This window comes from Nanorana parkeri, unplaced genomic scaffold, assembly GCF_000935625.1.
Source record: "Nanorana parkeri isolate BGI_ZX_2015 unplaced genomic scaffold, ASM93562v1 scaffold2308, whole genome shotgun sequence".
Lineage (NCBI taxonomy): Eukaryota > Metazoa > Chordata > Amphibia > Anura > Dicroglossidae > Nanorana > Nanorana parkeri.
Genome location: NW_017308576.1, coordinates 70,517 through 83,011, shown reverse-complemented (window position 1 = coordinate 83,011; position 12,495 = coordinate 70,517). Strand labels below are relative to the sequence as shown.

General features: G+C 48.9%; 1 protein-coding gene across 2 annotated transcripts in view; it reads right to left on the bottom strand.

Moving 5' to 3' along the window:
- Window positions 1–12,495, bottom strand: part of OPLAH (5-oxoprolinase (ATP-hydrolysing)) — a 42,122-nt gene that overhangs the window by 19,368 nt on the left and 10,259 nt on the right. For both annotated transcript variants that reach the window (XM_018573268.1, XM_018573269.1), the window contains 7 exons: window positions 11,913–12,108; window positions 11,518–11,683; window positions 10,197–10,335; window positions 8,553–8,620; window positions 2,692–2,957; window positions 1,540–1,652; window positions 127–297 (listed from right to left, as the gene is read on the bottom strand). In XM_018573268.1, the coding sequence (XP_018428770.1) occupies window positions 127–297; window positions 1,540–1,652; window positions 2,692–2,957; window positions 8,553–8,620; window positions 10,197–10,335; window positions 11,518–11,683; window positions 11,913–12,108 (1,119 nt within the window). The remainder of the gene's footprint in view (window positions 1–126; window positions 298–1,539; window positions 1,653–2,691; window positions 2,958–8,552; window positions 8,621–10,196; window positions 10,336–11,517; window positions 11,684–11,912; window positions 12,109–12,495) is intronic.

Here is a 12,495-nt window from a genome sequence, read left to right as displayed (position 1 = left end):
GGAGCAGGTGGGGGAGCTGAAGGGGTTAAACACACGGTATCACTCTGCATGCAATGCTCGGACACGGACCACACACACACAGTACATATCAGAAGACGGTCTATCACATGACGATGGGACTCTCACCGGTGGAATCCCTGCTGCTGCAGAACCTCAATACACCGCTGTTCCAGAGCCGCGATACGTTCCTCCAGGAGAGGGAAGGAGTCTTTGCTGTACAGCACGGAGCACGGCTCCTGAGCCTCATGTACCACGTCTGCCAGAGCCATGCCGAAAGCGGACAGAACACCCCCGTACCTAGGAGGAGTGGAATGGTAAATACGGCAATATAACAGATGAATGCAGCTCCCTACTCATTAATACACACTCCAATATAGGAGGGAGCAAAGGAGGAGCTGAGCCTGGGGGGGTGGGGGGGGAGGGGGGCTAAGGCACCAAATAACCATCACTCCCCATCTAGAATTTAGTTGTACCGGCTCCTCTACTGGACTGGAATGGCCTCCTCTGATGTCACTGCACACTGGGAGCTTCTCACAATGTGCATTAGAAGCTGCAGCAAGTCACACAGAGCCCCGCCCTCATTTCCTGGCTGGAGGACATCCAGCACCATCTAGCACTGTCCTTCCCAGCCTGACCCCACCCCTTTCATTCATTGGCTTTTAGTTCCTGGAGGCCCAATGTCCCTAGGGAGGTCTGTATGCACATACAACACCCCTAGAAACACCCACCCCTCCAGACTGACATCCACCCATCAAGGCATTTTAAATATTTGCATAACTCCTCCCAAGAGCCAGCCCAATGCTTCCACGGGGGCTGAGGGCTCTTGAGAGGAGTACTGACGCAGCTATGTACAGGAAGCTACGTACAGCACCGTGCCGGCCCCTCCCATCAGCCGTGAATTGGCTGCATTGTATAGAGAGACACAGAGACCCAGCCATGACATCACCGGGTATACAAGATATGTAATTGAAATAGGAAGGTTTTATTCAAAGAGGGGGGAGGGGGACCAGGGAATAAAAATATAAGCAGATTAAACATTAGCATTAAGTAGGCCCTTTGGGTGAATTGGCCCATAAATCACAAAGACTTTCCATGCTATAGGATGCAAAGCTTGGACCCAAATGCCATCAAATTTGGACCCCTGAACATCTCTTCCAGGTTGATATCAGGCTTGTGGCCTCCCATGAGGTGGTTATCAGGGAGAGCGCTCGGGATTGGCGCAGTGATGGTCACCACCAAAGATCAGGCGGGCGGTGGGCCAGTACCGTGTAGTCTGTAGAATTTCAGGCCTGAAGAGTTTTATAATCTTCAATATCACAAACAAATTGGAGGGATCACAAGGGGATAGTCACTTCCAAATTTCCCAGCAAATAAAACAATCCCTACGAAATTATTTGTGCAGAAATTGCTGATAATGTGAATCGGGTTCCTTCCAACAGAAAATAATAATAATAATAATACTAATAATGTGATTTTTGTGCATAATTATTATTTAAAAGAAAAAATAAATAAAATATCAAAATATCCGATCAGACGTACTTGTGAATAAAAACCGTCTTCATCCCCAGTGAGCGGGCAATGGCGCAAGCATGCTGACCCCCCGCACCCCCAAAACACGATAAGACATGGCGAGACGTGTCATGGCCTTTTGCCTGTAAACAAATAAAAGAAAAGATTAACGGAAAACTATAAAAGGAAACAAAGTATCCAAAGTCACAACTTTGCCTTCTTTTATTTTGGATGAAGTAGGGAACAGTATAAGACTTTATGTTCCATGGGGGAAGGCGGGAATTTCCCTTCACTTCCTGTCTATGATGTAAATCTCCTCTTAGACTAGTGTCACCATTGGAAGACTTCATCTAGAGTCATGTTCTGGTGACAACCCAAAATTTTGAATTAGGGATGCACCAATACAGATACTAGTATTGGTGCCGATGTCGAGTATTTGGGCGAGTACTCATACTCGCCAAAATGCTCCGATGCACACGATACTTCCGGCATCAGGAAGCTGGGCAGCGAGTCATTACACGCTGCTTGGCTTCCTGTTTGGCCGGGAAGCCGGCTCCATGCTCCCTCGTCACTTGTGACGAGGGACCATGGAGCCAGCTTCCCGGCCAATCAGGAAGCCAGGCAGTGTGTAATGACTCGCTGCCCAGCTTCCTGATTGGTCAGGAAGCTTGCAAAATCAGGAAGCTGGGCGCCACATCATTAAACGGCGTCCGGCTTCGTGATTGGCCAGAAAGCCGACTCCATGCTTTCTCATCATCTAGCGACGAGAAGCATTGAGACGGCTTCCCTGCTAATCACCGCCTGGTTTCCTTAATGGGACTTCCGGTATCGGTATCGGCGAGTACCGGAAAAAAAATATCGGTACTCGATAACGAAAAACCGGTATCAGCGCATCCCTACTTATAATGTCCTGACCAAGATTTGAACCAGGGACCGCAGTGCTGCAAGGCAGACGTGCTAACCACCAAGCCACTGTACTGCCCAATGATGATGTCAATCAAGACAACTAAAGTGTGCGCATCTCCCTCACGGGGACACACACACAGGATATATTTTTTTGGGGGGAAAAAAAGGTTGTGACTTTAGATACACTTTAGGAGTAAAATAGGTAAAAATTTGATCAGTTTATAAGTTTTAACAAGCGTGTGGAAAGGCCACAAGCTATGGTCTGAAGGTCACTACCTGAGTAAGCGATCTGATTGGCCGACACATGGCCTCATTGGCCACCCTGATGAAGCCCATGGCCACTTCCTCTACGCTGAGAGAAGATCCTCCCCCTGGTCGGCCACGCTGAAACTGGTTAATCTCGGCCGTCAGTTCCTGGAACTTCCGTGTCGTATCTTCTTCAGAGAGAGGTTGGTCTTCCGAGGGGCCGAAGATGCGTGGAAAGTAGTCGGGTAGTAAGCGGCCCAGGCAGAGGTTGGCATCGGTCACGGTTAGGGGGCCCCCTGGGATCCAAATAATCACAGTGTTTATACCATGAATAAAGCTTGCCAAAGGCTGCAACCTCTTCCCTGGTACTGTCCCCCACAGCGCATGCTTCCCGTCACTAGATGTCCCCAGTCATCTTAGTACTGTCCTTCACAGCCATTTCTTCCCATCACTAGATGTCCTCAGTCATCCCTGGTACTGTCCTTCACACCCATTTCTTCCCATCACTAGATGTTCTCAGTCATCACTAGTACTGTCCTTCACAGCCATTTCTTCCCATCACTAGATGTCCCCAGTCATCCCTAGTACTGTCCTTCACAGCCATTTCTTCCCATCACTAGATGTCCCCAGTCATCCCTAGTACTGTCCTTCACAGCCATTTCTTCCCATCACTAGATGTCCCCAGTCATCCCTAGTACTGTCCTTCACAGCCATTTCTTCCCATCACTAGATGTCCCCAGTCATCCCTAGTACTGTCCTTCACAGCCATTTCTTCCCATCACTAGATGTCCCCAGTCATCCCTAGTACTGTCCTTCACAGCCATTTCTTCCCATCACTAGATGTCCCCAGTCATCCCTAGTACTGTCCTTCACAGCCATTTCTTCCCATCACTAGATGTCCCCAGTCATCCCTAGTACTGTCCTTCACAGCCATTTCTTCCCATCACTAGATGTCCCCAGTCATCCCTAGTACTGTCCTTCACAGCCATTTCTTCCCATCACTAGATGTCCCCAGTCATCCCTAGTACTGTCCTTCACAGCCATTTCTTCCCATCACTAGATGTCCCCAGTCATCCCTAGTACTGTCCTTCACAGCCATTTCTTCCCATCACTAGATGTCCCCAGTCATCCCTAGTACTGTCCTTCACAGCCATTTCTTCCCATCACTAGATGTCCCCAGTCATCCCTAGTACTGTCCTTCACAGCCATTTCTTCCCATCACTAGATGTCCCCAGTCATCCCTAGTACTGTCCTTCACAGCCATTTCTTCCCATCACTAGATGTCCCCAGTCATCCCTAGTACTGTCCTTCACAGCCATTTCTTCCCATCACTAGATGTCCCCAGTCATCCCTAGTACTGTCCTTCACAGCCATTTCTTCCCATCACTAGATGTCCCCAGTCATCCCTAGTACTGTCCTTCACAGCCATTTCTTCCCATCACTAGATGTCCCCAGTCATCCCTAGTACTGTCCTTCACAGCCATTTCTTCCCATCACTAGATGTCCCCAGTCATCCCTAGTACTGTCCTTCACAGCCATTTCTTCCCATCACTAGATGTCCCCAGTCATCCCTAGTACTGTCCTTCACAGCCATTTCTTCCCATCACTAGATGTCCCCAGTCATCCCTAGTACTGTCCTTCACAGCCATTTCTTCCCATCACTAGATGTCCCCAGTCATCCCTAGTACTGTCCTTCACAGCCATTTCTTCCCATCACTAGATGTCCCCAGTCATCCCTAGTACTGTCCTTCACAGCCATTTCTTCCCATCACTAGATGTCCCCAGTCATCCCTAGTACTGTCCTTCACAGCCATTTCTTCCCATCACTAGATGTCCCCAGTCATCCCTAGTACTGTCCTTCACAGCCATTTCTTCCCATCACTAGATGTCCCCAGTCATCCCTAGTACTGTCCTTCACAGCCATTTCTTCCCATCACTAGATGTCCCCAGTCATCCCTAGTACTGTCCTTCACAGCCATTTCTTCCCATCACTAGATGTCCCCAGTCATCCCTAGTACTGTCCTTCACAGCCATTTCTTCCCATCACTAGATGTCCCCAGTCATCCCTAGTACTGTCCTTCACAGCCATTTCTTCCCATCACTAGATGTCCCCAGTCATCCCTAGTACTGTCCTTCACAGCCATTTCTTCCCATCACTAGATGTCCCCAGTCATCCCTAGTACTGTCCTTCACAGCCATTTCTTCCCATCACTAGATGTCCCCAGTCATCCCTAGTACTGTCCTTCACAGCCATTTCTTCCCATCACTAGATGTCCCCAGTCATCCCTAGTACTGTCCTTCACAGCCATTTCTTCCCATCACTAGATGTCCCCAGTCATCCCTAGTACTGTCCTTCACAGCCATTTCTTCCCATCACTAGATGTCCCCAGTCATCCCTAGTACTGTCCTTCACAGCCATTTCTTCCCATCACTAGATGTCCCCAGTCATCCCTAGTACTGTCCTTCACAGCCATTTCTTCCCATCACTAGATGTCCCCAGTCATCCCTAGTACTGTCCTTCACAGCCATTTCTTCCCATCACTAGATGTCCCCAGTCATCCCTAGTACTGTCCTTCACAGCCATTTCTTCCCATCACTAGATGTCCCCAGTCATCCCTAGTACTGTCCTTCACAGCCATTTCTTCCCATCACTAGATGTCCCCAGTCATCCCTAGTACTGTCCTTCACAGCCATTTCTTCCCATCACTAGATGTCCCCAGTCATCCCTAGTACTGTCCTTCACAGCCATTTCTTCCCATCACTAGATGTCCCCAGTCATCCCTAGTACTGTCCTTCACAGCCATTTCTTCCCATCACTAGATGTCCCCAGTCATCCCTAGTACTGTCCTTCACAGCCATTTCTTCCCATCACTAGATGTCCCCAGTCATCCCTAGTACTGTCCTTCACAGCCATTTCTTCCCATCACTAGATGTCCCCAGTCATCCCTAGTACTGTCCTTCACAGCCATTTCTTCCCATCACTAGATGTCCCCAGTCATCCCTAGTACTGTCCTTCACAGCCATTTCTTCCCATCACTAGATGTCCCCAGTCATCCCTAGTACTGTCCTTCACAGCCATTTCTTCCCATCACTAGATGTCCCCAGTCATCCCTAGTACTGTCCTTCACAGCCATTTCTTCCCATCACTAGATGTCCCCAGTCATCCCTAGTACTGTCCTTCACAGCCATTTCTTCCCATCACTAGATGTCCCCAGTCATCCCTAGTACTGTCCTTCACAGCCATTTCTTCCCATCACTAGATGTCCCCAGTCATCCCTAGTACTGTCCTTCACAGCCATTTCTTCCCATCACTAGATGTCCCCAGTCATCCCTAGTACTGTCCTTCACAGCCATTTCTTCCCATCACTAGATGTCCCCAGTCATCCCTAGTACTGTCCTTCACAGCCATTTCTTCCCATCACTAGATGTCCCCAGTCATCCCTAGTACTGTCCTTCACAGCCATTTCTTCCCATCACTAGATGTCCCCAGTCATCCCTAGTACTGTCCTTCACAGCCATTTCTTCCCATCACTAGATGTCCCCAGTCATCCCTAGTACTGTCCTTCACAGCCATTTCTTCCCATCACTAGATGTCCCCAGTCATCCCTAGTACTGTCCTTCACAGCCATTTCTTCCCATCACTAGATGTCCCCAGTCATCCCTAGTACTGTCCTTCACAGCCATTTCTTCCCATCACTAGATGTCCTCAGTCATCCCTAGTACTGTCCTTCACAGCCATTTCTTCCAATCACTAGATGTCCCCAGTCATCCCTAGTACTGTCCTTCACAGCCATTTCTTCCCATCACTAGATGTCCCCAGTCATCCCTAGTACTGTCCTTCACAGCCATTTCTTCCCATCACTAGATGTCCCCAGTCATCCCTAGTACTGTCCTTCACAGCCATTTCTTCCCATCACTAGATGTCCCCAGTCATCCCTAGTACTGTCCTTCACAGCCATTTCTTCCCATCACTAGATGTCCCCAGTCATCCCTAGTACTGTCCTTCACAGCCATTTCTTCCCATCACTAGATGTCCCCAGTCATCCCTAGTACTGTCCTTCACAGCCATTTCTTCCAATCACTAGATGTCCCCAGTCATCCCTAGTACTGTCCTTCACAGCCATTTCTTCCCATCACTAGATGTCCCCAGTCATCCCTAGTACTGTCCTTCACAGCCATTTCTTCCCATCACTAGATGTCCCCAGTCATCCCTAGTACTGTCCTTCACAGCCATTTCTTCCAATCACTAGATGTCCCCAGTCATCCCTGGTACTGTCCTTCACAGCCATTTCTTCCCATCACTAGATGTCCCCAGTCATCCCTAGTACTGTCCTTCACAGCCATTTCTTCCCATCACTAGATGTCCCCAGTCATCCCTAGTACTGTCCTTCACAGCCATTTCTTCCAATCACTAGATGTCCCCAGTCATCCCTGGTACTGTCCTTCACAGCCATTTCTTCCCATCACTAGATGTCCCCAGTCATCCCTAGTACTGTCCTTCACAGCCATTTCTTCCCATCACTAGATGTCCCCAGTCATCCCTAGTACTGTCCTTCACAGCCATTTCTTCCAATCACTAGATGTCCCCAGTCATCCCTAGTACTGTCCTTCACAGCCATTTCTTCCCATCACTAGATGTCCCCAGTCATCCCTAGTACTGTCCTTCACAGCCATTTCTTCCCATCACTAGATGTCCCCAGTCATCCCTAGTACTGTCCTTCACAGCCATTTCTTCCCATCACTAGATGTCCCCAGTCATCCCTAGTACTGTCCTTCACAGCCATTTCTTCCCATCACTAGATGTCCCCAGTCATCCCTAGTACTGTCCTTCACAGCCATTTCTTCCCATCACTAGATGTCCCCAGTCATCCCTAGTACTGTCCTTCACAGCCATTTCTTCCCATCACTAGATGTCCCCAGTCACCCCTAGTACTGTCCTTCACACCCATTTCTTCCCATCACTAGATGTCCCCAGTCATCCCTAGTACTGTCCTTCACAGCCATTTCTTCCAATCACTAGATGTCCCCAGTCATCCCTAGTACTGTCCTTCACAGCCATTTCTTCCCATCACTAGATGTCCCCAGTCATCCCTAGTACTGTCCTTCACAGCCATTTCTTCCCATCACTAGATGTCCCCAGTCACCCCTAGTACTGTCCTTCACACCCATTTCTTCCCATCACTAGATGTCCCCAGTCATCCCTAGTACTGTCCTTCACAGCCATTTCTTCCAATCACTAGATGTCCCCAGTCATCCCTGGTACTGTCCTTCACAGCCATTTCTTCCCATCACTAGATGTCCCCAGTCACCCCTAGTACTGTCCTTCACACCCATTTCTTCCCATCACTAGATGTCCCCAGTCATCCCTAGTACTGTCCTTCACAGCCATTTCTTCCAATCACTAGATGTCCCCAGTCATCCCTGGTACTGTCCTTCACAGCCATTTCTAGCCTAAATATATTCAGTAGCTGCCCTTGCATCTCTATACTTGCACAGCCAAACCTGTTTTATTTTATCTAAGCTCCGACACCAATACCTAATGGTCCCCCTGCTCACTGTAATGTCCATTGAACTTCCTGTTGTAGGGTGACGCTCACTAACCACCTTCCCAGAGGCAGCAGTTGTGTTATCACCCTGTAGTGGCCGCTCCGGCGGTAGGCCGACGGCTAAAGGAAGGCTGTGTCTAGTAGGTGACGAGCTGTGGCTTCTAACCTGCTCACAGCCCTAGCCACAAATAAGAAGAGAGGCTCAGGAGGCGGTCACATAACTGATGAATAAAAGTTTCAAGATAGGTTCTTTGCAACCTTTGAAACGCATTCTGATATATGCCTGAAGATCACCCCGCTTCTCTCTGCACCCTTGCCTTCACATCTACTTTAAAGAGCCATTACCTTTCCTGTAGCATGCCGGCCCCGGATGGGCTCCAGCAGACTCTGGTCCAACCACAAACAATCCTGACCTGAAAATTAAGTTTAAACAATCAGTTTCATGTCACACACAAACATCTTCTCATCCTTGTAGGTACACCTCCATGATCCTCCTAAACACCTTCAGGATCTCATTCATGGACATTACTACTTCAGAACATTGTTTTTAGCGGTCTCTGATATAAATACTTGTGAGCCACAGATCCAGAACAAGACGTTGTTATCCTTCATCTCTATACTTGTTCTTGGTCAAAGACTCAAAAGAATAGAAGCAAGACCATCATTGTGAGCACCATGGGGAAAGCCAAAGCATCACCGTCAGCACCAAGGAGGAAGCCAAAATATCACCATAAGCACCGAGGAAGCCAAAAGCAACACCGTCAGCACCAAGGAGGAAGCCAAAGCATCACCGTCAGCACCAGGGAGGAAGCCAGACCATCACCGTCAGCACCAAGAAGGAAGCCAGACCATCACCGTCAGCACCAAGGAGGAAGCCAGACCATCACCGTCAGGACCAAGGAGGAAGCCAAAACATCACCATAAGCACCGAGGAAGCCAAAGCAACACCGTCAGCACCAAGGAGGAAGCCAAAACATCACCATAAGCACCGAGGAAGCCAAAGCAACACCGTCAGCACCAAGGAGGAAGCCAAAGCATCACCATAAGCACCAAGGAGGAAGCCAAAGCATGACCATCAGCACCATGGTATAAGTCAAACCATCACCATCAAGCAGGAAGCATCACCATCAGCACCAAGGAGGAAGCCAGACCATCACCGTCAGTACCAAGGAGGAAGCCAAACCATCAGCACCATGAAGGTCCACAATGGTTGCCTACATGATGACAGGTCTACTTGAAGTCTAAAAGATGATGTATTTTAGGGAATACATATTTTATTTTCCTGACATTCATGATGGGCCAGCCATCTGTAATTTCATCACTCACATACAAAAATATTCTGAGCATACAGTTCTGATTGATGTTCTCCAACAGAGATCATTACACAATAGTACACACCCTTGTAATGTTTTCTTTGTAAAGTAATAGATGTTGTGCGGACCAATGAAAGGAGGTCTTTGAATCTTTGATGCCCAATGACATTTAACAAGGTCACCAACAGATGAGGACTGGGCTGAGGGGCATTTCCCACCTTGACCAGAACCTATATGAAATGTTGGGCTGGTGGTCCTACATGGAGATACTTCACTTTGCATACATTGAGCTGGACCCACATTCACTGACACATAGTGGGCATTATTCAGCTACCTCCCCCTTGTTCAGACCTGCGATGGCTCTATCTGTTTCTCTGTGTGCAGTGCCACCTGCAGGTTGAAGTAGTTTGTTTCTAAACAAACGTCCAGTGACCACTGTGATTGGTTCCCAATAGTTAGTTTGTCATGGACAGTGCAGTCCTGGAACTTGAAAAGCACACAGGTGCACGCTACTACTTCACAGCTGCAATGTAGATTAATGTTCCCAAAGCACAAGTAACAAAGCAAAAGATAATTAATCTTCAGATATCGGTTGTCTAGTGGCGGAGGTAGTTCATTGTGATGGTGAAATTGATGAACAACAATAAAAAGAGAGACCTCTGTAGGATGCTCCCACCTGAAGAAAAGCATGGAGCCTCCCCCTGCCGCCACCGTGTTTATATCGAGCTGTGGTGCCTGGATACTGATTCCGGCCGTCGTGGCCTCAAACACATGTTCATACTCGCCGGCGTAACGACTGACATCCGTGGAGGTGCCTACGGTGCGGAGGAAGGTAGAGAGAGAAGACGGGAGCTGTGGCCATGGAGATAAATCGCACTTGCATGTAAAGGTTTGTTTTCCCGATGGAGACACAAACGGCAATAAATCCCTTAGACCAGTGGTGCTCAACCTGTGTAACCTCAGGACCCACATTTGTCCTTAGTCATTAAGTCGTGACCCAAGTCGCACAGCAATGCATGACGCTGTGGTACCGTACGTTCTGGTGCGGGTGATCGAACTGTGGACGGGAGGTGCGTTTGGGTGCCATTGAAATGAATGGCAATGCAACCCATCTCCAGCACCAGAACGCGATCCACCCAGTCTCCCTTCCTTACGAGAACTGGAGTGGATCCTTAGACTGGCGTCCAGTGTGGGCTGCTGTGCTGTGACGGAGCTCCATCCATATGTGCATTGCTGGTACAGCTCTCCTGTGCACTGTAGAGGTGGCGGGAGCCAGAATGTGACATCACTCCAGTCCAGGCTCCTCTACAGGACATGCGAGGGAGCTGGAAGCAATGTATGGATGGAGCTCCCTCACAGCCATACCCCCAGCACACCCCACCTCAAGCCAACACTGCACCGGGCAGCATATTTTGAATGGCTGCTCAGTGCAAGAGCTGACAGTGCTGCGCTAGGGGGAGGCTGATGAGCCTCTCACCTAGCACAGTGGAAGGCACACGGCACAGTTGTCATCATGACCTAGAATTAAAGCAAACCAGATGGCAGCATAGACCCAACAGAGGTTCACTTTCTTGCCCAATTCAAATGAAAAAAAAAAACCGTTTTCAGGACAATGTGGATCCTGTTCAAGCTGAGACACATATACAACCAATTACAGCCACTAGATGGCGCTAAGGGGCATAGTCAATATATAGTTAAGATGCACCTCCGCTCCATCTACTGGCCATAATGTAGTATTGCACCACATTACATTCGACCTGCAGATATAAGAACGTTTGCTTTTGTCATTATTCACACAAAACAAGCGTCTGCTGATATTTGCAGGGCAAAGGCTCCTGCAAATTAATTATAAAACGAACCCTATGTGTCTGCAAAAGGTATGTATAAGTTTTACCATCAAATGCCAAGCTGGGTTCAGATGTTAAAGGTTTGTCATTAATAAGGGCAGATTGCACACTATAATATTTGCCTGCTGGGCCACTCATCATCTGTCTCACCTCCCATATCGAAGCCAATAACAGGCTGGGGATTGTCGGGCCGATAGGTAGTGATGGCGTAACCTACCACTCCCCCTGCTGGTCCAGAGAGGATGGCGCGGGAACCGCTGAAGCTTTGCATCGGGGTCAGGCCTCCATCGGAACGCATGAAGAGGACCTGTAAATCCTGCAGGTAGAAGTAGCTTTGTGACTTGTGAAATGATATCAGACCTCAAACTCTACTGGTGCATACAAGCTGTAGTAGTCAGATTCATCAGGCTTTGCACAGTGCCTCTGGCAGTACGTCATTTTCTTGATTTTACATGATTTGTACAACCTCCTGCTCTAGGATCTATAAAGTCAGGTGCTCCAAACCAGTAAACACACATATCCTGTGTCCATGTCCTGTGTCTCACCTTGAGCTGGTTCTTGAAGCCTCTGCTGAACCCGTCCAGGTATCTCTGTATACATGGGGTCAGATAGGCATCAGCGCAGGCTGTGTAACCCCTGGGCACCATGCGGATCATTGGCATCACCTCCGAGGAGAGCGAGACATGTGTGAACCCTAGAGAACGGGCCAGCTCGCCAACCTGGTGTTCATGTGTGGACCACCTAAAAGGGAACATACAAAAAAGGTAGATCACTGAAGATCTCACAATCAAGGATCTCTCAAAAGGGTGCAGAGGCGTAACTAGAAACCACAGGGCCCGCGTGCAAGAAACCATGAAGGCCCCCCCCACCCTAGGAGCTGTAGTCCCAGGAGGCAATGTCGGTGCTGGGCTGGGCCCTCTTTTCCTTCCCCCCACCCCCCTCCAAGTAGTAGAACGCCAGTGCCTGCGACCCTGGGGTAGAACAATGAAGGCATGCTGGGACTTGCAGTTCAACTACAAACCAGCAGCATGCCTTCATTGCCCCTGTACACCTCTCCACATCAGAGAACTACATGTCCCAGCATGCCCTTATGGTCTTTGTACACCGCCCCCCCCCCCCCCCCCACCA